The sequence below is a fragment of the Helianthus annuus genome, chromosome 16 (assembly GCF_002127325.2).
Source record: "Helianthus annuus cultivar XRQ/B chromosome 16, HanXRQr2.0-SUNRISE, whole genome shotgun sequence".
Lineage (NCBI taxonomy): Eukaryota > Viridiplantae > Streptophyta > Magnoliopsida > Asterales > Asteraceae > Helianthus > Helianthus annuus.
In genome coordinates, this window is record NC_035448.2 from 14335761 (window position 1) to 14361480 (window position 25720).

Genomic DNA, 25720 nt, shown 5'->3' on the forward strand with positions numbered 1-25720 from the left:
TTTGTCTTAAATTTTTCAAATGGGAGGGTCATGGCAATTATGGTTTAATCCATGAGAATCACTGTTAATTAAAAGAGAGGATAGTATACCATTTAATTAACGATCTTATGTGGAAATAATGTTTTAATACCCACATCCCATATCCTAATGCTTTTTACAACTTTACTTACACGATAAAATAACATGTTACTCAAAAACTTTACAGATAATGAAATTAATAAAAGCCACACAAACAAAAAATTTAGAGAAACTGAAATGGGTAAATGAATGCATCGTTTACCGCCATCGATTTACTCTTCCACGCCTCTTTCTTCTTCTTCTCTCACAAGCAAACCCTTGATTATTTGATACTTATTAAACACCAAACTAAACTAAATGGAACGAGCTTCTGAAGAAGAAGCAGAAGCAGAAGCGATCAGGGTTTCTTATTTCATCCCCAAATTCATCTCCGGTGCTGTTTCCGGTGCCCTCACCGGTCTCTTCGCTCTCGGTAATTCACCACGAATTAATTGTTTTACAACATATAGATTGATTGATTTGATCTCCTGGGCTGCTGCAGCTGGGGCGTTTACGGGTGCCATAACTGGTGCTATAGCAGGTAGAGCTTCTGACAGTGGTGTTGTTCGTGGTGCTGGGATAGGTGCCATTGCTGGGGCTGTTTTATCTGTCGAGGTTTTGCAGGCTTCACGTGCTTATTGGTGTCAACACCCCTCTGCCACAACAAACTCATCTATGGTTTTTGTTTTTTATTATATATATATATACACACACACATATAGGGTTAGGTTCATTTGTGCACAACCCCTTGATTTAGAACACTAGTGAACTAATCGGCCTTTGATTATCAATTCACAAGTGTAAATCAATGGTCAGGATTTTGATGATGAAAATACACTAGTATATTTTACGAGCTGATGATGTAAATCAATGGCGAGGATTTGTTCACTCAGTTCACAAATACACTAGTGTTCACTCTAGAACCCCACCCTGTATATATATTAATAAAAAGTTTATATATTTCATGAATCGTGAATTTATGTGTCTTGCAGGCAGATTTTATGGAGGAGCTTCTTCGTGGAAGATTTGCGGAAGAACGGTTTCCTCCTGAACTTTTAACCGCTTATCATTGGCAGGTAGATATAACGCCACTGACAATATTATTCAGACACCACCATAGTTGTCGATTGCAAGCGTAGCGATCGCTGTAGCGCGCTACGTGGCGTATAGGTCCAGGCTAGCTATTAGAGTTGTGAGTGACGATAGATAGCGATAATAGCGACAGTTTATTATTATTATTACTTTTTTTTTCCGTTCTGTCATACTAAGGGGGGTGGTGTCTCTTTAGCAGCAGCTATAGCGAATGATGTAATAATGATAATATGTTACTAAACTTTTGTAGCTTATAATTTCCGACATGATTGAAGGTGAATGTTTCTGACTTGCATCCTGTCGAGGTACTTGATTGGAACGAAGAAGTAACGTACACAGGGTTGTCAAAGGATTCGCTAAGACGCTTGCCATGTCATCAATTTTCCCATGAAACTAAACTGTTTCAAAACATATTTTGCACAATTTGTTTACAGGTTCATGTTGCTCCGAAAACTTTACATGAGTTAGTTTTCATTCTTGTATTTGTTCACTAACAGAAGGTGTTTCTGTATGTCAGGATATTGAAGTAGGTGAAATTGCGCGGTGCTTGCCACGCTGTCGACACTCGTTTCACCAGACTTGTGTGGATACGTGGCTAACTCGACATGGGTCGTGCCCCATTTGCAGACAACATGTATAAGTTTTGCTAGAGGTCAGAGTGAATATGTATAAATATCCAGGTGTATACAGTGTGTAAATGTGTTGCATGTTGTAAATAGTTTGCTGTAACATAGTGCTTGTTATTACAATCTGTATATTTGAAATAAAATGTGTAACTGGATCTTGATTGAGCTAATAACTAATACTTCTTTGATACATTTTTAACATTACTCGTTGAGGCACTCATGACCGACTTACGAGACATTCAAACATTGAACTCGTCGCATTGATCCTGGCATGCCGCCTAAGCTCGAGCTTGGCTCTTTTAAGTTAAAGAGTCCCAAACTCAAACTTGTCTTTTCTTGAGCTTTTCCTCTAAATCTCTAGCTTAACTTGTAAGTGCAATTTCAAGCTTGAGCTTGACTTGTATGTCACTTATTAATTATTTTATTTATTTACATATGTAATTAGCTTCTAATTTTAATCCAATACATATTTTATTTATTGACAAAAAATTCTAATATATGTATATAGTTATGTTATCATAATCATGGGTGAGGATCCTAAGAGAACCACTTGTTATTTGAGAACTTGAAGAGAACCATTATCAACCAAGTAATATATATGAATTTTTTTTGTCAATTATTTATTAAAAGGTTATTATTGTAAAAATATAAAAAAAACAAAAAATATATATGCAGATTGGCGATATACATATATGTAGCATCGAATGTACACATGTGTAGATAAATATATGTAATTTACGATGTACCTACATGCGTTGATCTACGTATATTCTTTCACTTTTTTCTTTTCATGGTTGAGGAGTAGAACTCAGCTACGGGGAAAATTCTAGGTTTCGCATGGTCTTTTTTCTAATTTAATTTGCTTGCCTTTTAATAATAGCAGGTTCACTCAAGATTCTGAGTCTAGTCAAGCCGCATATATGAAAGCTCGAACTCAAGTTCGCTTACTAAATGAGCTTCAATTTAGGTCCAAGCTCAAATCCAGCTCATTTAAGCTCGCTTAAGTTCAAGCTTTTAACGAGTTGCTTTTAAGTAGCATAAGCACGACTCGATACAATGTGTTTGCAATGTAGCTCAGAAGGGAGTTTAATATACACCTCTAGTCTAAGCATATATTTACTAAATAAAAAAAAATAAATATCAACGATACCCGTAACACTATAGATATTTACCACTTACCTTTTAATTCAATAAAATTTATTAAATATAGTGTGGTCTATTTATGGCTGTCGATTATTACGTTAATATTCACATTAAGGTTATATTACAAAGTGCTTTCATAGCTCAGTTGGTTAGAGCACCCGTTTAGTAAGCGGGAGGTCTTGAGTTCGACTCTCAATGAAAGCATTTTTATTATATTCAACTTGTGGTATTCTCACTATTCTGTTTTTTCGACTCTCAATAAAAGCATTTTCATAAATTTTTATATTTGACTTGTGGGATTCAGTTTTTTCAACCGTCAAACTCGTTATTTAAGTTGGTTGACTGAAGGATACAAATTTTTCAACAAATTTAATAAATTTGTTGGAGAAATATCTTTAAAAGTTAAATCAATCGTCATATAACATTATTACTAGTAAAGTCATATAATATTAGTAAAAGCTTTGTATGGTTGGTCTGCTATGAAGATTGTTATAAATTAGTAAAGCCTTTGTATGGTTGGCCTGCTATGAAGATTGTTATAAAATTATTACCATATTATCATACTATAATTTAGTAACATTGTAAGGCTATGAGGTGTGGATGGAGCCCTTCTTGGGCTTTATCATGCCAAGTAGGATCCATGTCATCGTCATGTGAGCAAGAGGGCTTTATCATGCCCCTCTTTAATTTGGAAGGTGTGGATGGAGCCCCGTGCAATGATTAACTAATTATTTATTTAAATATTTATTTTTTAAATTAAATGGCAATTTTAATAACTACAAAATTAAAAATAAAAACATAATTTCATTAAAAAAAACACTACAAAGTCATTAAGAAAAACATAACATATTAGAAAAAAAAAGACAACATACTTAAAAAAACTACATATATTTGACCCGAATTTGTGCCTTGTGAGCCTCCAAAACGGATTGGTCGGATCCCATGGGTTGTTTGTGTTGTTGGGAAGTTTTAAAAAATATGAAGAGAATTGTATAAAAAGTGAGGTAGAAAGTGAGAGGAATGATTTAAAAAGGGCCCCCTTGTTCCCACACCCCCTATATCTTATTTTCACATCCCTAGTGTATACGGGCCGTATACAAAATATACGGCCCGTATAGAATGTTTTTGAATAGGAAAATGCGCAGAGAATGTTTTTTTATTTTACTATATACGGCCCGTATATAGTTATACGAGCCGTATACATGTTTATATGATTTGTAAAACGTATACGGCTCAATGGAATTATTTTGGTAGGTTTTTGATGTTACCAAATGTATACAGGCCGTATAACTGTATACGGGCCGTATATAAGGATGTTTTTTCAAGAGTATCACGTTTTTTTCCAGTAAAAACACCATCATTCTAGGGTTTCTAAACTCTTCATCACCTTTAACAACGTTGATCGGAACACGCCACTTAAATCGGAGCACAAGTAGAGTAACGTTACCGATCAGTCCGTTGATCGAGTAACTAGCAGAAGAACCCGACACAAACAAGTTCTCCACAGTATGTTATTCAGATCTCTATTCGGTCATCTTTCCAAACTACAACACACGATAACTTTAAACTTTATAGTGTGTGATTTGACCAGGAAATGATCGGAGGTGATTGCTACTTTTAATAAGTTGTCATAGTTGTCAAATTCGAATTCAACAAATCTTTTCCTTTTCCTTCAATTTCTAGAACATTCTCCGTAACATGAAGACGTGTCGGGTTCTTCTACTAGTGGTATTTTAATGAAGTATTGAAGATTGAATGTGCAAACCCAACCGTTTTTTACTACGGAAACGGTGGCTATGCGAAATACAAACCGCAACCGTTTTTTATTACGGAAACGGTGGCTATGCGAAATACAAACCGCAATCTTTTGTGACTATGGGAAACACAAGTTTTCTTTTTGAGCTTGATGGATGTCTGTTATCTCAGTTGAGGCGGGCATTGTTTAAATCTAAATATAACTAGATGTTACATGTAACTTCATTAAACCAAGAACAAAGCCCATTTCGAAACACATGTGTTCGTATCAGCGTTGTTTATCACCCTGTGTGAGCATTGGAAACCCGACAAACAGTCTTGACAACTGTGACAGCTTATCTATCTGTGTGTGTCACATCCATCCTGTTATAGCAATCGATATGATTAATTTTACAGATTTTTTTTCTAATTAGCGTTGTTAACTACCAAAAGAATGCATACACAGATAGTTCTAGTGGACGAAGCAAAGAGACCGTTGTGTATTTGAATCAGGTTCTCAAACAAACACTACTAAAGATGAGTTGGTGATAAATACCGGAGCTGTTATCTCGGTTGTTCAGTACTTTCGTGATAATAAAACAAGTAGGCATTGATTTTGCCAAGATTGAAGGAAAGAATCTGGCCATAAGCGTTGTGGATTCTCAACGTTATTCGAATGTAAGTGGATCGAGTGATACGCTTATCTATTCTGGTCAAGGTGGGCATGGTTTGTTCGGGAGTAAATCACCACCCAAAGATCAACAACTTGTGAGTGGGAATATGGCTATGAAGACGTGTCGGGTTCTGCTAGTTATTCGGAATGTTTTGAATCATCACAGAAGACGTGTCGGGTTCTGCTAGTTATTCGGAATGTTTCGAATCATAACAGAAGACGAATGCGGTTTGCATATTCAATCTTCATTGCTTCATTAAAATTACAACACACGATAAAATGCTTAGAAAATTGCATCAACTCTCCTATATCAACATACTCTTCTCCAGACGCTTAGCTGTTATGAATGACAACTTGAGGGGTCTAGTTAACTTTTTGATTCAGATTCAGGAAGCAGATGATTTGTTAAAAAACATGGTCAACGTAGTAAAATGTGAGCTTTTACACCAACCATATCAAACTTGGACATCAGACGTAAATCTTGATTCAGATCTCTATTCGGTCATCTTTCCAAACTACAACACACGATAAGTTTACACTTTATATAGTGTGTGATTTGACCGGTTGTATTCAGTTATTTCTGTTGATCCACAAATTCCAACAAATATTTCACTCCAGTACTTAAAACTTGAGCGCAGGAATCAATTCAAAACCCTCACCCTCAAAATCAACCAGAAAACCAAAGGAAAAAGGGCAGATAATGGCTGATGGTTCTTCGTTGAGGAAACCAAACATAGACGTAGATGATAGGCCTGGTAACCGGAAGAGAAAAAACCCCACTGACGTCGTCGACGATTATGAACGGATTATTGGCCATTATTCGACCGAGTAATCAATTGTATTTTTATAGTTGCTTCTCTTGTTAAGTTTCTGAACCAACCGAAATCCACAAATTCGAACAGTTTCTTCGTAGATTCCGTCCGGTTTCCAAACTCTTTCACTCAAAGTTAATATTCACTGTGGTGGATGCAAGCATAAAGTTAGAAAAATACTCAAGAAGATTGAAGGGTACACAACTGAAGGTTCAGTGCACGAAAAGTTTCTTACGAACGATATGTATCAACAACTTGTGAGTGGGAATATGGCTATGAAGAATAGTATGGATAAGCAATCACCGGTACGGGTTTTGGTGTTTTGGTAGGTTGAAAGAGGTGAATGGTCCTTGTTTTTCCATGTATGTGACAAAACAAGGATCGTTCTAATCATCACAGAAGACGTGTCGGGTTCTTCTGCTAGTTATTCGGAATGTTTCGAATCATCACAGAAGACGTGTCGAGTTCTTCTGCTAGTACTTCCGAGATCTGAACCAACAGAAATCAACAATTTCCAATAAATTGTCAGATCAGGAAGCTCAACTTGAACGGACGATATGTATCTTCTATCATGCGACGAACACAATTCTTGCAAGTTAAATCGACAATCAACATATACAGGTGCAAGAGAATGGCGAGTTATTTTCAGTTATTTCTGTTGATCCACAAATTCCATTGTTTAAATCAGAATCAGGTTCTCAAGACAAGGATCGTTCTAATAGATTAAAGAGAATAAACCATTTTTTACCATTTTTTACCCATAGTATACGAGCTGTATAACAATATACGGCCCGTATACGATCATCGTATACATTGTATACGATCGGTAAAATTTTTTTTACCGAGAGTATACGGCCGTATAAACCGTATACGGCCCATATACATGTGGTAAAAAATGGTAAAAACCTCTTTAATCTATTAGAACGATCCAATAAACGAAGAACAAAGCCTATTTTCAAAACACAGGTTCATACAGTGCTGTAATAGGTTGTGGTTCAGCCAAAATGACATCTAGCATTACTAACGTTTCAAGTAAGTGTCTAAAAATCTAAAAATTCAGGTTTACCTTGTTAGTTTCTCAAATAAACACTACAAAATCATCTGCTTCCTGAATCTGAATCTGAATGTTAACTTTGAGTCATAAACCCTTAATCCCAACGTTTCTCTAAAAAAAATTTGTTTCTTTCCTTTTCATGAGGTAAAACCGGTTTCAACATATGTATCTTGCTCAACTCTTGTGGGCCCGTATCGAAATCAGGCGTTGGAAGGATTGTAGTAGTAGGACATTGGTACCACTGTATACAGGTTCGTGCATTGTTTAAATCAGACTCAGGTTCTCAAGACAAGGATCGTTCTAATAGATTAAAGAGAATAAACCCTCGTTTCTTCATCTTCATCTTTAAGAACAATGATGAACAGATGATGTTTTTTTTTCGTAGAACATGGTGGATTGCAGTGGTTTGGGTCTAGGGTTGTCAGAGAGAGAAAGGAGGGGAGGGCCTGTATTAGAAACCATCCTATGTCTTTTACCAACCGAAATACTTCATTTGTCGAGAAACCATACTGTCAAGAAACTAACATCTTTTAATTCTTCATTTGTCAGATAATACTTCATTTGTCGAGAAACCATACTATCAAGAAACTAACATCTTTTAATACTTCATTTGTAACCGTAAGGATGATGCAAATTTGTACGTAAAGATCTCTACACAAACTCTTCTACATCTTTTAACCAATTGTCCATCACTTAAGACCTTGAAAAATTTGTTGAAATCTAAGAAAAGAGTAACTAACAGAAGACGTGTCGGGTTCTTCCAACAGATTATGTATGTGCTTGTGCTGTAGAAACCGGTGATGAATTTGTGTATCTAAATCAGGTTCTCTGCCTTAGATCGGTCATTCCTTGTGATATATGAACGTTGTATTCTTGTCTTTCAGAAGAGTTGGTATTGAACCAAGAATACATCAAAGATTCTAAACCCTACTTGGAAACAAACCAACAAAATCCTGATAGTCTTCTAGCAGAACCCGACACGTCTTCTATGATGATTCGAAACATTCACGAACCACAATGGACTCAGACTCATACTACTCACCCTCCCCTGAGGAAAAGTTTTCCCGACGACTCAAGAAAAAGGATTGTATAATAGTATACAACCATTTTTTCTTTTCCTTCAATTTCAAGAACATTCTCCCTGTGTATGTGATTGTGTTGTAGAAACCGGTGATGAATTTGTATACACAACTGAACGTTCATTACTGTTCTGAAATTGGAGAACCGTTGTGTATTTGCTTACTCTGGAATTGGAGAACCGTTGTTTATATTGAATCGGGTTGTAAACCCTACTTGGAAACCGGTGTATGTGCTTGTGCTGTAGAAACCGGTGGTGAATTTGCGTACACAACTGAAGGTTCAGTGCACGAAAAGTTTCTTACGAAATGTACGTGACAAAACAAGGATGTTGGGAATTAAACGCATGTACGTGACAAAACAAGGATTGTTCTAATAGATTAAAGAGAATAAACCAAGTACAAAATCATCTGCTTTCTGAATCTGAATCTGAATGTTAACTTTGACTCATAAACCCTTGAATCCCAACGCTTCTGTCACAACCCCCGATCCCTAGTTCCCGGGAACGGGCGGCCGCGAGCCAGTTTCGGTGGTATCATGTTTAATTTATCCAATTTGGCAGCGGAAATTTTCATCAGGACCGTAGTTAGGAAATATTAAATCAGAGTAAACCACCATATTTTTTAATATTATACACATGGGTAAAACCCAAGTTTTTATTACAACTGATTTACAGGGATAAATCCCACTTTATTGAAATAAACGCTTTCTTTTATTTAGGTAACTTTTATAGCCACTTTTCCAAGCCTTCAGTGTTGTCCAGCTGGCTTCTAATTGGCTTTCACATTGTGTTACCTGAAACGCGTTTAAACAAGTTTTTGCCAGTGGGAAATACTGGTGAGTGAACCTCAGTTTAATTAAGAAATGTTAATTTAATTTAAACAGTATTGAGGGCGATTACAATGTTTATATCTACCCAATTACTCATTCAGTACTGTCAATCCTGACTTATGGGTCATATTACACATTGGCTAACTCTTCGTCCAATGGTAACGTTACTCACATTTTGTATACAAAACCCCAACATACCGGCAGTAATCGTAGAATTACAAAGACTCAATCACTGCTAAATTGCATTGTAAAAAGGTTAAGGTTTTGTAAAAACTGTTAACAAAAAGGAGATTACTCACATTGCTATTTTAGGGTTTTCAGTAGTGAATTCCTGGGAATAATCTATAATTTACACAAATGCACGTGTGTTAGTATAATAACCCATTTTAACATTAGTAATACCCTCCCCGAGACGGCATTCCAACGACTACGTCGGGCAGAACCACGACAGCCGTTACGGAACCCTAGATCAATCGGGCAGCGTATCTAATACGTCTCCGGGGGTTATAATACTTACATCGTAGCAGAACTTCGCTATTTTAGGGGGTATAATGCCTGGGTATAGTAACGCCACTACAGAAATTTAGTGAGAAAGAAAGAAAGTGAACGAACAGACTGAAGGCCCGTTGCGTTCTATTTATAGTGCTGAAAGACTTCCAGGCGGCCCGCGTAAAGTAAGGCTAAGCCTTACGCGGCCCGTGTCAACATGCGGTCAACGTATAGCTTGGTCCGGTCATCTACTAGGTTCGACACGATGCTGACACGTGTCAGCTCAGAACTGTGCCACCATTTGGGACACTCGCGGCCCGCGTAAACTTAAACGAGATCATACACGGCCCGCATGAACTAATGATTTCAGCGGAGTCCATTTACACCTTAGTGCGGCCCGCGTTAAGTTGAGGTGAGGTCATACGCGGCCCGCCTCAACTTAAGATTTAGGGTTTTTAATTTATTTTATATGTTATATTGTATTTTGGGCTCGGTTTTCACATACGGGGTGCATATAAAAACATATTGAGACATTTTAAATATATTAGGGTGTCAAAATTATTATGAGGGTGTCGGTTTATATTTGGGTTGTTATAGCTTCTCTAAAAGAGCCTGTATTAGAAACCATCCTATGTCTTTTACCAACCGAAGTGGCAGCAAGGACAGATAATACTTCATTTGTCGAGAAACCATACTGTCAAGAAACTAACATCTTTTAATACTTCATTTCTCGAGAAACCATACTGTCAAGAAACTAACATCTTTTAATACTTCCACAATGGACTCAGACTCATACTACTCACCCTCCCCTGAGGAAAAGTTTTCCCGACGACTCAAGATAAAGCAGTTGGTTTGTGTTCATATCAGCGTTGTTTATCACCCCGTGTGAGCATTGGAAGCCCGACCACTAGCAGAAGAACCCGACACGTCTTCTATGATGATTCGAAACATTCACGAACAACAATGGACTCAGACTCATTGTTGCGAATTTGGTTTCTTCGGTACAGGCTGATGAAACCGAAGACTTAGACTCCTTACAACTCTCATCAAATGCCTCACCCTTCCTTTTATTCTGTAAATATTAAATAAAGAATAACACCATGTCCGTAATCCCGCGTTGATAGCTTCCGTTTTATTACAGTCATACGACACGTTTTTTTGTTCTTCAATCTTTGTTACTTGTTAATGTTTTATTTTTTTCTACTTTTAGAAAGGTTTGAGCACCTCACGACTGTAAAATGTCTCGTGTGATTAACACCTTAAATCCCTTAAATACTTTGAGAAAAATCTAATTTTCGAAGAATTCGGGCCGTATAAAGGTATACGGCCCGTATACACGTTCGTATACATTGTATACGACCAGGCAAATTATTTACACATGGTGTATACGGGCCGTATACTGTTATACGGCCCGTTTAGAATTTAAAGAACTAACAAAGTCTGTGCCAGCAGACTTTGTCAGTTTTTTTAATTCCATACGAGCCGTATAACAGTATACGGCTCGTATACACCATGTGTAAATAAGTTTTTGGCATGTGTTAATATTAGGACCCTTTAAAAAGTGAGGTAGAAAGTGGGTATTTATAGTGTTAATTTATAAATAAAATAAAAAGTAATTTTTTTTAATTTTTGACCGTTTTCAACGGTCCAAAACATTAAAGCACCTCGGTCAATGCGCGTTGCAGCTCGTTACCATCTTGGCGATGGTTCTATAGCACCCCGGCATAGCGCCGGGGGTGTGGACGATGGCGGGGGTGGGGCGCTATAGTGTGCCAGCTGGGTTGGGTGGCGCCCCCACACCCTCCAGCCTAAGGCTATATAGTGTTGTAATACATGCATAGGGAGTTTCAAAAAATTAAATTGATTTTTCAATTTAAACCCAAAAGGTTTTCATCTTTTCTGTTTTTACTCATTTGTTTTTTTTACCCAAAACTTTTTTATTTTTTGGCAATTTAACCACAACATTTTTTTATTTTCAACTTTGGTCACCATACCTTTCATCTTTCATCTTTTCTATTTTTACCCATTTGTTTTTTTTTACCTAAAGCTTTTTATTTTTTGGCAATTTAACCACAACATTTTTTTATTTTCAACTTTGGTCACTATACCTTTCATCTTTCGCAAGGATTTCTTTTTACGTTTCCTTTTAAATTTTGCGAGTTAACACGCTCATACTATAATTTAGTAACAATGTAAGGCTATATAGTGTTGTAATCCATGCATAGGGAGTTTTTAAAAAAAAATAAATTGATTTTTCACTACAAACCCAAAAGGTTTTTATCTTTTCTACTTTAACCCATCTGTTTTTTTTTTTTGACGTAAAGCTTTTCATTTTTGGCAATTTAACCACAACATTTTTTTTTATTTTAAACTTTGGTCACCAAACTTTTCATCTTTCGCAAGGATTTCTTTTTACGCTTCCTTTTAAATTTTGCGAGTTAACAAGCTACAACGTACGTGTGGAGTTCAACGTTTTTTTTTGTCTGGATACGTCGAACACGTGTTTTTATATGATTAGCGCATCGCATAACGTTTGGACTAATCAATTTGATGTTTACGAAGTACCCGCGCCGCAACGTGCGCGGGTGTTATTCCTATTTTATTACAAATACATTGATAGGTATTTTTTTATTACAAATACATTGATAGGTCATTTTGAAATTGAACTTATATGTTTTAATATGGTGTAGATATTTTTTTCGAACGATGAGCTTCATGTATAAAGTTATCACACTCTTTAAATCGGAGAGATTCGTATTGACTACTCTGACCAGACTATGTTGTCTTAACCGGGTCTACGCCGGCTTCAAAGTTTGATTTTTTTTTTGGCGTTCCCCCCGGAAACCATACCACCGACTACCACTTGACAGTCGTTGTGCCACCACAAGAGCAAAACTCTCTGGCGTGACACACGATGGGACGAAAACCCGGTTGGACTCAAGAATTGAACTGCAATCTCACACAAGGCCTACTGCAAATCATTTATTGCCTGTATCCACCATAATATGACACAAGTGAGAATTGAACTTTAGTTTCTATTGGAAAATCCAAACCTCTTACCACTAAGCCACAAGTGGGGAGACATGGTGTAAATATTTATATAATCGTTTGTGAATATACCACAATACAACATAATATGATAAAGAAAAAGATTGATACAAAACAAGCAAAAATACTACATGAGAAGAAAAAATATTTTGCCATTTTGGTCATTGGGTAAGATGTTTTAGAAATATTAAAATCATTTTAATACTCCAATAAAAAACCTATTAGTAGTGGGATTATGTTTTGATAGTGGTGATTAAAGTAATGCCTCAAATGTTCCATTAATCCATTCTACGAATTTATCCCATTGTTGTAATGGACAATAACTTAACACGTAACTCTAACTCAAGTAAGCTATTTTTCGTTTGGTATTTTAAAAAGGCAAATGCATGAAATGAGGACCAATAGCATGTGGTTATTGTATAAAAGAATATTTTTCTTTAATAAAAAATACATTTTTATTTCATCTTTTTAAGACAATGACATATTGCATAATATGTGCCGTGTACCATAAAGTCACAATGGTGTACCAATAATGAATAGAGGGAATATGATATCATAGAGGAAAGGCTAATGGTGCTCTATGCCACCAAGTGCTATGAAAATTCCTACTTTACTAATCAACCTATAAAGACTATAGAATTAAATACTCACAAGAGGACATGTATGTATTATATATAAGTTATATACAATATACAATGTTTTGAAAATCAAAACTATTTTTAATTAGAAGACCCGGTCTTATTAAACCGGTCAACCAGTAAAGGGAGAAGACGATATTGGTTGGTTTCCACAAGTATTGACCACTATTGATAGATTTGTCCTATTCACCGCCATGTCCATTAACTTATAACTAACACCGAATTATATAATATAATACTTTGCACCCCCTTGGAGGGATTATCATTTCTTTTCCTTTATAATTGTTTACATATATCATGTTGGATGATCTACTATGTTAAACACATTATCAACCCTTTTGAGCCCCACCAAGTTAGATTAATATAAACAAAAGCCAATATATTTGGTCACTCCACACTTGCCAAATTCTGATTGGGCCATCTTGTTATTTGCCACAAACCTATGGAAAGTTGATTGGTGTGTATTCCTAGCCAAAGATACTATACATTATATATAATTTACACAAACATATATAGTATATTATTATTATATAACAATGCTACATGATAGGTATGATTGGAAATGAAAGGCTTGGAGAGACATTAGGGTGATTAGGGTGGGCAGGGTGTAATCGGTACCCTTTTTGGGTATAGGTACCTGATCGAGTACACCATCACCGACTTCTCAGGTCTTTAAATCGACGAACCAATTCGGGTGATGATTACCAAAGAACGGAGTGTGATTGTGTTTGAATGCAACCACTACCCGCGGGGAGAGCGGGTTCCGCCCCTTCTACCAGCATCGGGAGTGGGTTCCGGTAAGGTGTCATTCCCAGATTTGGTGGTGAACGGATTGACACGGAGAAGTGAAAGAACTGAAGCGATATTAAGATCGTATGAGGGGTGAAAGTGTAATTTTGTGAAAATACATTGTTGTCAGTAGTTTGTTGGATCTGGAAGTGATGTTTTTTATATGTTTTAGAGTAAATTATAATTTTCCTCCTTGTGGTTTAGGTAACTTTTCACTTTGCCTTCTTATTTAAAAAATAATTTGTGTTGCGCCATGAAACTTGTATTTCCTTGCAATTTGACACCGTATGTTTTATTTTCCATCACTTTTGTTAACTTTCCGTCTATGATGAGTGTGAAATGATTTTTATACCATTTTTTTCTTGCAATATGCGCCTGATGTGTGCGTATATATCAAGGTTGGAGAACTCGCTAGTCGCTAGCGGGTCGGTGAGGTAGGGACTAGCGACTACTCGGGATTACTTGGGATTAATCGGGATTAATCGGATCGGACTTTTTATGTATAATTTTAAGTTTTTATACATATATACATATATTTATATACATAATTTTTTTTAAGTGGACAAGTTTTGACCGGAATCTGGGAGGTTTTGGCCGGAATATGTGTTTTTTTTCCGATTTTTCTGATTTTTTTCGATTTTTTCAGATTTTTTCCGTTTTTTTTGTTTTTTCCCGATTTTTTCCGATTTTTCCCAACCGACTAGTCGCGATTAGGGCCGACTAGCGATTTTTTTACTGATTAGCTGAAAATTACTCAGTTGATGGGCGACTAGCGACTAGTTAGCGATTAATCGCCGGCTAGTCGCGATTTTTGCAACCATGGTATATATACATAATTTTACAGTGAATTTTCCACACAAACTCAATTTTAATATTTATAAAAATGATTTATACCTTAAGATCAGAACACACACAAAAGGACAAGTGTACCCTATCATACGTGTAGTAAAGTATAGGTAAGAACCAGATGTCGATCCATGGATGCGGGCGGATGTATAAGTACTAAACCATTGTCACTAGTTTACCTATAAAAAGGTAGGTGAATGAAGTTTTTAATTAAATTAATCTAAAACTATATTTAAACATAAAAGACTCCAAATACAAAAATATATATTATCTTGTTTCGCAAACAACCTAAGCATGTTAACTAAGTCGGAAATGTCACAAAGACACTTAATCAATCTTCCAATTATATAGACAATTAGTATCCCTTTCGAGAATCCTAACATGACAATCATTCGGAAAGTTAATGTAGTAAACACACTTTAACCACCTAAAATCATTCATTAGCGAGCTATTGATATATTTTCATGCAAATCTTCTAAAGATAAGTTAGTCGTCCGTTAAGAGTTTTCTAGCCTCACTTAATCAAAGAAAGCAATACCGGATCACAATACAACCACCGAGACAAGCATAAAGTAGATCATATCACAAACTATTCCATTTTACAAACCATGAACATAAATCTACTAGTTGTGTACCATAGTCAGTAGCTAGATATGGATAAGGGGGCATGGCATACATATGGTGAGCTACAACAATGGTTAAAGAGCCTAACATAGTTAGGTTAAGAGATAATTAAGCATGCCACGATGTTGTTAGGATCTCATATAGGCCTTTATGGCCCTGGCCCGTAAAGGGACCTTTATGAGCTTCTAAAATATCTTTTAGACCATGACCAATGCCCCAGTTGGTCCTATACATGTGACCCGCTATAAGAAAAAGAATTGCAATAGCTAAATGATGGTGTGCAGTATCGGTTAGCTATAGATCTCCAGTTACGAGGTCTAATCCTCCACGAAAAGTAAGAAAGTCAGCATATTTGACCAATTCAAGGTGAAAAACGGGGTTACTCACTAAGATAGCAATTTCAACCAAAATCTCTAAACAAAGATCATAAACCATGTCAAGAACTTGTAATAACACAATCTAACCCGTTAGGATCCATACGTGTAAGAAAGTACTCTTGATTAACATTATATTTTTCTTTTATTAAACCAATACCCATTTCTAGTTTCATGGTGTAAACATATTAACAAGTTAATAGCCTACTAATAAGTGCTTAATCAAGGGTTTTTAAACATATCTCAACCAAATATTCATTAATAATCAAGAATTCAACAACAATGAAACATGTTTGCCATATGATCATCAAGATTTAAACATGAAAAGTACCAAAGTTTCATACAATCAAGATTAACATACCAATGTTTGTTCATAAAACAACTAGTGTTTTTGCCCTAAGGCTACAATAATACATAATACATCAGCTCAATGCTTGAAATGTGACCAAAAATATGGAATGAACAAGGATTCAAACCATAAGCAAGCAAGGATTTGATGGAATGGATGATGATTAGGCTTCTTTGCATCTTGAAGGCTTGAATTTGACCCAGGCGAGCTGTTTTCGGAGCCTAGAAGTCGTCCAGAAGATAGCAAAAATATCAAATAATTGATCAGAATGCATCTACTCCGTTTTATAGGGTTTTTAAAAGTGCACGCCCGTGCACTGACAAGTGTAATCATGACGTCAGCTGCAGGGTATGGGTCAGGCAAGTGGCTGATTGGGCAGCAAAGTCAAATCACGCGCATGGCCGTGCACTTCATGTGCACGGCCATGCGTATCTGGGAATATGACTGCTGGCTAATCGCACAGGGAGTGCTTCCGAGGAATAGAGGGTGCACGGGGGTGCGTTTGTGGCGCACGATCGTCCATGCTTGAGAAACCAACTGCACTGTCGGTGCTTCCGCTCGTCTTGAGTCTGCACGGTCGTGCACGTGGATCGCACGGCCGTGCGTGACCTGTATCTTCAGTAGAGTATGCAGTTTCCATCCAAAATGCTCGGAAACTCCTCGTTTTCTCCAACTTTGTCTTTGGCACGCCATTTAAGACCTGAAAAACCAAAAGTACATGATTAAGTACCTAAACATCGAAGTTTTAGACAAAAACGCATAAAACGGGAGTAAAATGGGGGACTAAAACATGTATAATTTAGTGTATATTAGCGTCCCTATGGTTTCGTTATTTTTACAATCGGCCACCACCCACCACCACCACCATCATCACCACCACCACAACCCACCACACACCACCGCCACTATTGTATAAGCAACATTAATAACAACCAATAATATGAATCTAAGTGATGAATATTGGAAAACAAAAACATTTAGCACCAGCAGGCAATGGGGTCTCGATTGTCACATATTTTGTAGTTAATCCAGGTAATAATCTGAATCCCACCGCTAATCCCCATGGTATCCAAGCGGCTGAAGTTTCTTCCCCCAACAGTTTGAGCCCGACTTTGTGATGAATTTGGATATAAACCTAACTTTGCGATAAATTTGTGATTGAGAACCTGAATTTGCGAAGAATTTGAGAAGAGGATGTACTGGTGTGACGGATTCATGGATGAGAAAGGGGAAAAGAGGGTTTGGGTGTTGAATTACGTTTTTACCCTTCATCATGGACGGTAGGATAACAGAAGTGATGGAAAATAAACCACGAAGTGACAAATTGCAAGGAAATACAAGTTTCATGGCGTAGTACAAAAAGTTTTTGAAATAATGAGACAAAGTAAAAAATGACGCAAATCACTGACAGACAAATTGTAATTTACTCTATGATTTATCAAAAGTGGTTTGAAGAAAAAAAATCACCTCTGGTTGTACTTTACTCAATGGGCATATAAAACTTTGAAAGAATTATTTAAGATACCCCCTGCACTTATAAAATATGCCACTTTTACGTCATCAAGAATGGATAGTATTGGTGATGTCTTAGTTCTAGAATCAATAATTTACAAATGTCTAACTTTATAGCGCCATAGACCTTGTTTTATATTTGGAAAAATAAAAATAAATTTATATATTTGTACGACACTGATCATTCCATGCTACCCTTATCATAACTTATATTCTAAATTCAACTTATTTAAATGTTTTAAGGCCAAAAAGTTAAATTAAATGTTTTACAGTTCATCAGAATTTATGAATATTGATCATCCCATGCTAATCAGTGTTCAATTAATCTTTTAGGTTAAGGTGTTGCTTGTTTTTTCAGAGGTAAAACGTCTGTCTGCGAACCACATCTACAGACATCTGTAGCTGAAGAGTTGGACCAAACCTTTGCAGTCTGCAAGAAGAAGACTGTTTGTTTTTTTAACTTTTGCAAGCTGCTGAAATATAAATAAACTGATTTTATTTAACTTAAAAGACTTTTTCAACATTGAAACATAAATAATAGTTATAATTCGAGTTGCTGAATTATAACTATTACGTGATTGAAAGAACTTGCATCGACCTTTACCACTTGATCAGGGGCGGACCTAGCATAGAACAAGGGGAGAACAAGGGGCAACCTTCGTTGCCCCTTGACACACCAGCGGTAGTGTAAAATTAGTGTAAATTTTGGAAAAATTTGACGTTTTTTCGATTTCGTTGCCCCTTTTTATAGAAACGTTGCCCCTTTAGGTTTTTTCTAGATCCGCCAGTACACTTGATTCGATATACCCCAAATCGACCCATTTATCCATAAAACAGTCGAAATTGGCACCTCTAGTATAGAGTTTGTTCAGAGACAGGATATGTGACTTTATTTATAGATTGAAAAAAAAAGAAACTGAAAATATAGAAACAATTAATATGGGGGTATTTGGGATTCCTTCTCAAAACAACTTATTAACTTATATAAGTCATAAGTTACAATTCCTAACTTCTCAAAAACAACTTATTCACACACAAAAACAACTTAAATAAGTTAAACCAAACACTATAAAAACAACTTATTAACTTTTATAAGTCAATAAGTTATAAGTTTCTCCTAAGCTAACCCAAACACCCACGAAGTTCACCTTGGCGACTATACTTGCTCCACTAACAACTGGATAAAGGCTATTAGCTTTCTTTGCAACCACAAACTTAATAGATGGGAATCTCTCCGTCAGCTTAATTCTGTATAATTGGTGTCCTCCAGTTAAGAGCCCATATGCATCAATAAATCCCATAGTGTATAATTGTAAGTTTTGTCCTTTATCTTTAGGCCATTTTGCAAGTTTTGTCCTTTATGTTTAAATTTGACGAGTTTTGTCCTTTATGTTTGAAAATCAAGCACGTTTTACCCTTTGGGGCAAAACGTGCTTGATTTTTAAGGACAAAACGTGCTTGATTTTTTAAACATAAAGGACAAAACGTGCTTGATTTTTCAACATAAAGGACAAAACGTGCTTGATTTTTAAGGCCCAAAGGGTAAAACGTGCTTGATTTTTAAACATAAAGGACAAAACTCGTCAAATTTAAACATAAAGGACAAAACTTGCAAAATGGCCTAAAGATAAAGGACAAAACTTGCAATTCACTCGTTTATAAAAGTAATTTGATTGATGACCATATCCCTAAAATACCCCTTCATAAGACAGAACTGATAAAAATTGTGTGCCACAATCAATCTCGAATACTAGATACTATCTTGTAATTTACACCTCAGTCAGAAGATATCCCATGTCCAGCACCCTGTTGACAAGTCCCATGGCAGATTCATGTGAAATCTCGTTCAGGTTAAATCTTATTTCTGTTAAGGGAGGAACGACGGCTGTGTGGAGGGGAGAAGATGGAGAAGGAGCTAGGGTTTTTTTTGGGTGATTGTGTTTGTAGTAGCTGGGCAACAAGAAAGAATAAGAAGATGTTTTGAAGACATGAGTCCACATCTGCCCCAAGAAGAGGACGCACAGACCCTTTTTAATGAAAGATCTTCGAGAAAACAAACAATCTTCAAACTCAAAGGTCTGCGTGTGGTCTGCGCGACGGAGACATAAGAGGATAGGAAGCTCTTCTTGAAAAAAAAACAAATAGCCCCTTAATCAATTTGATTAGAAAGTAGACAAAAGGTCAAATACAGATACTCTTATCATACAAAACGTACCAATAGAGTGAAAAGGTAAAAAATCCGGTGGCATTTTCGTAAAAAATCCTGAGCAACAAACGGTCTACTTTTACAAAAGTTGACATTTCACTATTTTTTTACGCTAACAATCTCCATAGCTTGTGTTAGTAAGTCTAAGCTTACCAACATTTGATCAACATTTACAAAAGCTAACATTTCATTAACCTTACAATAATAATAAACATATAGTTGATTTAACCAATAATTCACAAGTATAAAATAAAAACTTCATCATCAAATCCACATGGTATGGTTATAACTATAAAAGAAAACCAAATGCAGGCATGTTACCTAGTCAACAATTTAGTTATATATGAAAAAAAAAAGTTAAATCTTTTGTATCTTTTTATACGTATGTATGTCATTTCCATTTAATTTAGAGAAAATAAATAATTAATAAGCATACATTTAACAAACGTTCTAACGAGTATTATTGAGTAGTTTGGGACTGTAACATCTTTTGTGTCTTTTCATATTGTCCGCTTTGCCCTTAATGAATTGCCCATCCAGAAACTCACGGTTTTGTTTTCTTCCGACAAACTGCTCGCCCACGCAAAACGCATCTTGATAGAGAAGGTTTCTACCTTCCTTATTAGGAAGAATTCATTCCGCCCCTCAACTGATGTGGGACTTTATTTGGTCAGCTGCTGGCTGAATCGTTTGTGTACTGGTTTTTTATGAATGAAAGTTCCGTTGGCAATTCAAAAAAAAAAAAAAAAAAAAAAAAAAAAACTAACTGATGTGGGACTTACATCTACCAATTATAATAATACATAGAAGATTAACATAATTGTAACACCCTGGGAAAAGCCCACATTCGGTCGTGACCATGATAGATTCTTAGTTCATAAGAATGTCATGCATCTCAAAATCACCAACGCATTTTGGGTGCATTAACTGTGGAGCCATGATAGATTCTTAGTTCATAAGGAATGTCATGCATCTTAAAATCACTAACGCATTTTGGGTGCATTGACTATGGAGCAGATGAAAATTCCATAGTTAAGTGATATGCCATCAATTATACATATTTTTTATGCATATTTACCTTCATTTTTATGGCAATTTTATGACTTTATCATTAAAAAAACACTATCTAAATCATTCCTATTTGATAATTGCATGTTTCCAAAGGCATTGGAAGAAAAAAAAGTGAAACACGGGCAAAAATCCATAATTCTGAAGAAATCAACAAAGTACCAGATATGGGTGTTCAATATCGAATAACGAATTTTTCGATTTTTTTACTTTTATACATGAATTAATATTCGTTTTAAATTTTGATTTATTCGATTCAATTCGTATTTGAAACTTGAATTCGAATCGAATTTGAATATATTTGATTTAATTTAATTCAAATGCACCATAAACAGGCAGATTATTGTAATTGTGCTTTTTAAAACCACTGAAAACTAATTACTTTTAACATTAAAAATACTAATCTATAAAATGAATAACTATTAATATGTGAAAAGACAAAAATTTAGAAGTTAGGTTGGTTAGTAGTAGCGATGTAAGTTAGGTTAGAATTTAGAAATAAGTAGAATGAGCTATCTGGCTTGGTAATGTTATGAATTGACTTATCAATTATGGATGTAATTTATATTTTGGCCCACATTTAGAAGCTATATACATATATTAAATATATGTATAAACTGAATTCGAAATTTTGACCGAATCGAATTGAAAAATCATAAATCCGTATTTGATTCAAATTTGATTACTGGACTCGAATACAAACCGAATTCGAATTTTAACAAATCGCATTCAAACCATGATAATCGAATTCGAATCAAACTGAATTTCGATTTTTTCCAATCTGAATCGAATTCTGAACACCCCTAGTACCAGATAGGCACGACCGTGCATACTAGCCCAATAACAAGAAGTCAACAAGTTAACCTATTTTGGTCAACAAACGTCCATGATATGTAGGACACGATCGTACGCCACCTAGGCACGGCTGTGGAAGATAAAGACAAACCTCAGAAGCTTCGAGATCCAATAAAGCTGACACCATCTAAAGCTCTCATGCCTGGGTGATGTGTGTAAAATGCAACATATAAATTACATCAAATGAGGCATAAAACTAACCCCTTTTAAGTACTAATGTTGGAAAAAGTGTGCTTTTGTCTTCCTTTTGTATTTTCAGGATTAAATGAGCGTAAATGGACAAAAGAAGCAAAAATACAGCCAAATCTAACATAAATACAAGAAATGGAATAAATGTGGCATGCCCGACCCCTCGACAGCATCTTCCCAAGCAAAAACAAAGTGAACAGAAGGCTGAACGCGGCCTCGTGCCCAGCGGACACGGGGGCGTGGTCAGTGTCTGCAGAAAGGACAAAAGCATAGCTTCTATTTCCCTACACGGGAGCGTGGCCAGCTCAACACGACCATGGTCAACGCTAAGATTCGCAGAATCCAAGCAAATCTTGATAGTACAGATACGCTTCTGCACACGGGGTCGTGCCCAGCGGACACGGGGGCGTGTGGAGCTAATGCAGACATATTGCAATTAATGAAGAAAGAGAAAGTGGATGGACATGAGGCCGTGCTCAATGGACACGTGGCCATGTCCGGGCTTCTGTGCAGGCTATAAATAGGGGTGCTTGGTTCACTTCAAAGGCATCCCTTGGCAAACCACCTCTCTCCCACTTCACCCACACTCCACCACCATCACAACCCATATCCACCACCATCATCCATCATAGAGTGTGTGTAGTAGTCTTGGGATCCAAGATTGTTAGTAAGAGTTCTTGACAATCAAAGGCCATGTTTGCCTAAGTCTCTTACATCACTTGGTGAAGATAAACATTTAGTGTAATACTTTTGTTTTTTAATCTTTTCGCACTTTTTATTTGGTTTTGTATTAATGACTTTAATAACTAGTTTCTTATGTTGAAGGTGAAACTTCCTTATCATTTGTCCGTGGTGTCTTGGCATTATTTTATTGTCTATATAAATTAAAAGATTTACACAATTCATATCTCTACGGTCTATATAGAGATATGTTGGCTACCTAGTCCGGGGTTAAGGGAATGGTTTGGTAAGGTTCTTGCCTTGTTCAGTGTATAGATCCTGCAAGGACCTGGGTCAAGCATACTAGGACCTCCTTCAATACCCACTGGTATTGGATGGCGGGGGTGCGAATGGCTTGATCCCCTCATATGTAAACTACTATTAATACATTAACCCGGCTACTTGGGATTGTATCCCTGCTGACTCAAACCACTTAGCCGAGGGTAACGTCACCTTCAAAAGAGGGGCCTACCACATTACGCATTAATAACTTAATTAATTATATTTCAATAATCCAACCCTTTAGGATTGTATCCTTGCTGACTCAAACTACTGGGTTAAGGGTAACGTCACCTTCAAAATAGGGGCCTACTACTATAACTAAGATAATCTCTTAAAAAGTGAAAAAGTGCGGAAATCATCAAAGGTTACACTAAAGGCGAGTCGGATCCAAGTGATTCATCTTGTCTATCTGTTTTTATTTTATTTTATTTTTAAGCATTTTTAGTTTTTATTTTCATGTTTAAAACTCTTTCTAAACTTTTGATTTGATTAGACGTTGAGGATAAACCTGTACTAAAAGCTCTTGTGTCATTGGACGACCTCGGTATCTTACCAACGCTATACTACACTCACGATGGGTGCACTTGCCCATATGTGTGTTTAGTGTTAGTAGAATATCGTGTTTTATAAATTTAAAACTTGAATAAAGTGTTTAAAAAGGGCTTAAAATATAACTAAAAATATATAACGCTACACACGCATCAAGTATCCAGCACGTATCAGGGCCAAGTACAAGGCACTACCATGGGCACGCCGGTGCAGATACAAAAAGGACAACAAATTGTCAGGGCCAAGTACAAGGCACAATCGTGCCTACCTATGCACGGTCGTGCATACCAGCACGTATCCAGCATATAAATAGTAGCCTTTGCAGTCTATTTTCACTATCCCATTCCACATTATCCTCTCCCATTTTTAACACACATACGCTTTGATCTAGATAGGTCACTTGGAGTTTAGGATCACTCTACAAAATCACTTGTAATAACTAAGTTTGAGAGAGAAAGAGAACTTTTAATTAATAACCTTCAAGAAGTTATTAATTCTTATACTTGACCCATCATGATCCTTTCCGTGATCCTTGCTGGTGGACAAGTTTGTATGGTCATTCTTGGCTAAACTTCTTGTATTGTTTGGGTTGTAGATGAAGTTTGGTATGCATTGAATGTTTAATATTTGGCAAAGTGGTGTGTTATGTTTCTGACAATTCTTTCAACCCTTCTTCTTTGTTAATGGAATTTTTTCTTCAGTTTTGGTCTTTGATCTTGTGAGTATTCTTGATAAACTCAGTGGTGTGAAGCCTATTAGTACACTCATGGTGTGTAACAACCCATATAATAATAGGGGATCCAATTTTGGTAGTGGTTAACCCATTTGTGATTTTCACATCTTGTGATTAACCCTTACTTTTCAACAATTTCATTGGAGTATGTGCGGGCTATACACTCGGGATCAATGTTAAGCCAAAACTTAGTTAAGCGACTTGTCTAACACGATGGATATGTTAGGCTTTAGCGCGGAGCAAGAGTTGATAAACTCATGTTAAGATGTATACGTCCTTATATATATATATATATATATATATATATATATATATATATATATATATATATATATATATATATATATATATATATATATATTAGTGCCACCCATTAAATAAAGATCAATCACCCTAACAAAGAATACTACCAAGTATCTATGTCTTTATTGGTCCTAAAAAGGAACAATGATTACAAGGTCGCGAGGTGTAATGTTTTAGAAGAAGAAGAGTAGTTGGATGTCTTTAAACTAGACCTAGGTTGGTGGCTTTATAAACAAGTTTTTCTCTAGGCTAAGGGAATGAGGTAATCTTAACCGGAGCCATTCCGTTTTAACTTCAAAAATATAATTTGTAAATTTAATAAAAACCCACCGAGTAACCTTGAACTGAGTCCTTTCAGTTAAGTTCACCACACCATATGCCAATAACCTAACTACAATTCAACCAATGTGGATTCGAAAACCCAAAGCAATACTTATTGTGATCTTGATATTCTCCACTCAATTCTATTACTTGTCTTTATGTTTTGGTTTTATGTTTAGTTTATTAAACAAAACAAGCAAAAGATAATAAACTAACAAGTTAGAAATTTAAAAATTGAGTAGTAAAAGTCGTGTCATTTGGGTTCAACACTTGGTTCTTACAAAAACTTTATTACAAACAATAGGTACACTTGCCTATTGGTTTTGTTTAGTCTAAGTAATAATCATTTCTTATAAATTTAAAACGAGATAACCGTGTTCCAAAGTTATTAAATTAAGAGTAAATTACAAAACTCGTCCTTTATGTATGTATGTTATTGCAAATCATGTCCTTTGTCTTCAATAATTACATTAATCATACCTAATGTTTACAAATCCTAACATATTATATCCTTTACCCCAAACCCAGTTAATTTTCTCAGTTAATTATAGTCACATGAGGCCCACATGAGGGCATTAATGTCTTGTAACATATACCCATCTCTTTCATCTCATTTAAAACCCCAAATAACCCTAATTTGTTGTTGCACTGTTTCACCTTCATCTGCTACCAGAAAGCTCATCTAAATTTGGAGCTTCAATATCTAATAATAATCGATCTTTTCAA

The 25720-nt window shown here is 36.0% G+C and overlaps 1 protein-coding gene, 1 long non-coding RNA gene and 1 other non-coding gene across 3 annotated transcripts; 2 read left to right on the forward strand and 1 right to left on the reverse strand.

Moving 5' to 3' along the window:
• The first annotated feature begins 237 nt into the window (after positions 1-237).
• On the forward strand, positions 238-1974 carry LOC110916213 (NEP1-interacting protein-like 2). Its single transcript, XM_022160969.2, has 5 exons — positions 238-490; positions 560-735; positions 1050-1133; positions 1425-1583; positions 1667-1974. Exons 1-5 carry the CDS (start codon positions 376-378, stop codon positions 1787-1789), a joined length of 657 nt encoding a protein of 218 aa, XP_022016661.1. The 5' UTR covers positions 238-375; the 3' UTR covers positions 1790-1974.
• A 1074-nt stretch (positions 1975-3048) lies between these two features.
• Positions 3049-3122, forward strand: TRNAT-AGU. Its single transcript has one exon. It is a non-coding gene; the product is annotated as a tRNA-Thr (tRNA).
• Positions 3123-16259: 13137 nt separating this feature from the next.
• LOC118488458 lies at positions 16260-19705 on the reverse strand. The gene is made up of 2 exons (XR_004884895.1): positions 19544-19705; positions 16260-16956 (listed from the first exon to the last, which is right to left on the reverse strand). It is a non-coding gene; the product is annotated as an uncharacterized LOC118488458 (long non-coding RNA).
• Positions 19706-25720: the final 6015 nt, after the last annotated feature.

Excerpts from the sequence above, each read along its gene's own strand:
- LOC110916213 (XM_022160969.2), top strand. The coding sequence starts at position 376 with ATGGAACGAGCTTCTGAAGAAGAAGCAGAAGCAGAAGCGATCAGGGTT. Across the intron at positions 491-559 it reads CACCGGTCTCTTCGCTCTCG|CTGGGGCGTTTACGGGTGCC; the intron begins GTAATTCACCAC and ends GGGCTGCTGCAG. Across the intron at positions 1,584-1,666 it reads TTTGCACAATTTGTTTACAG|GATATTGAAGTAGGTGAAAT; the intron begins GTTCATGTTGCT and ends TCTGTATGTCAG.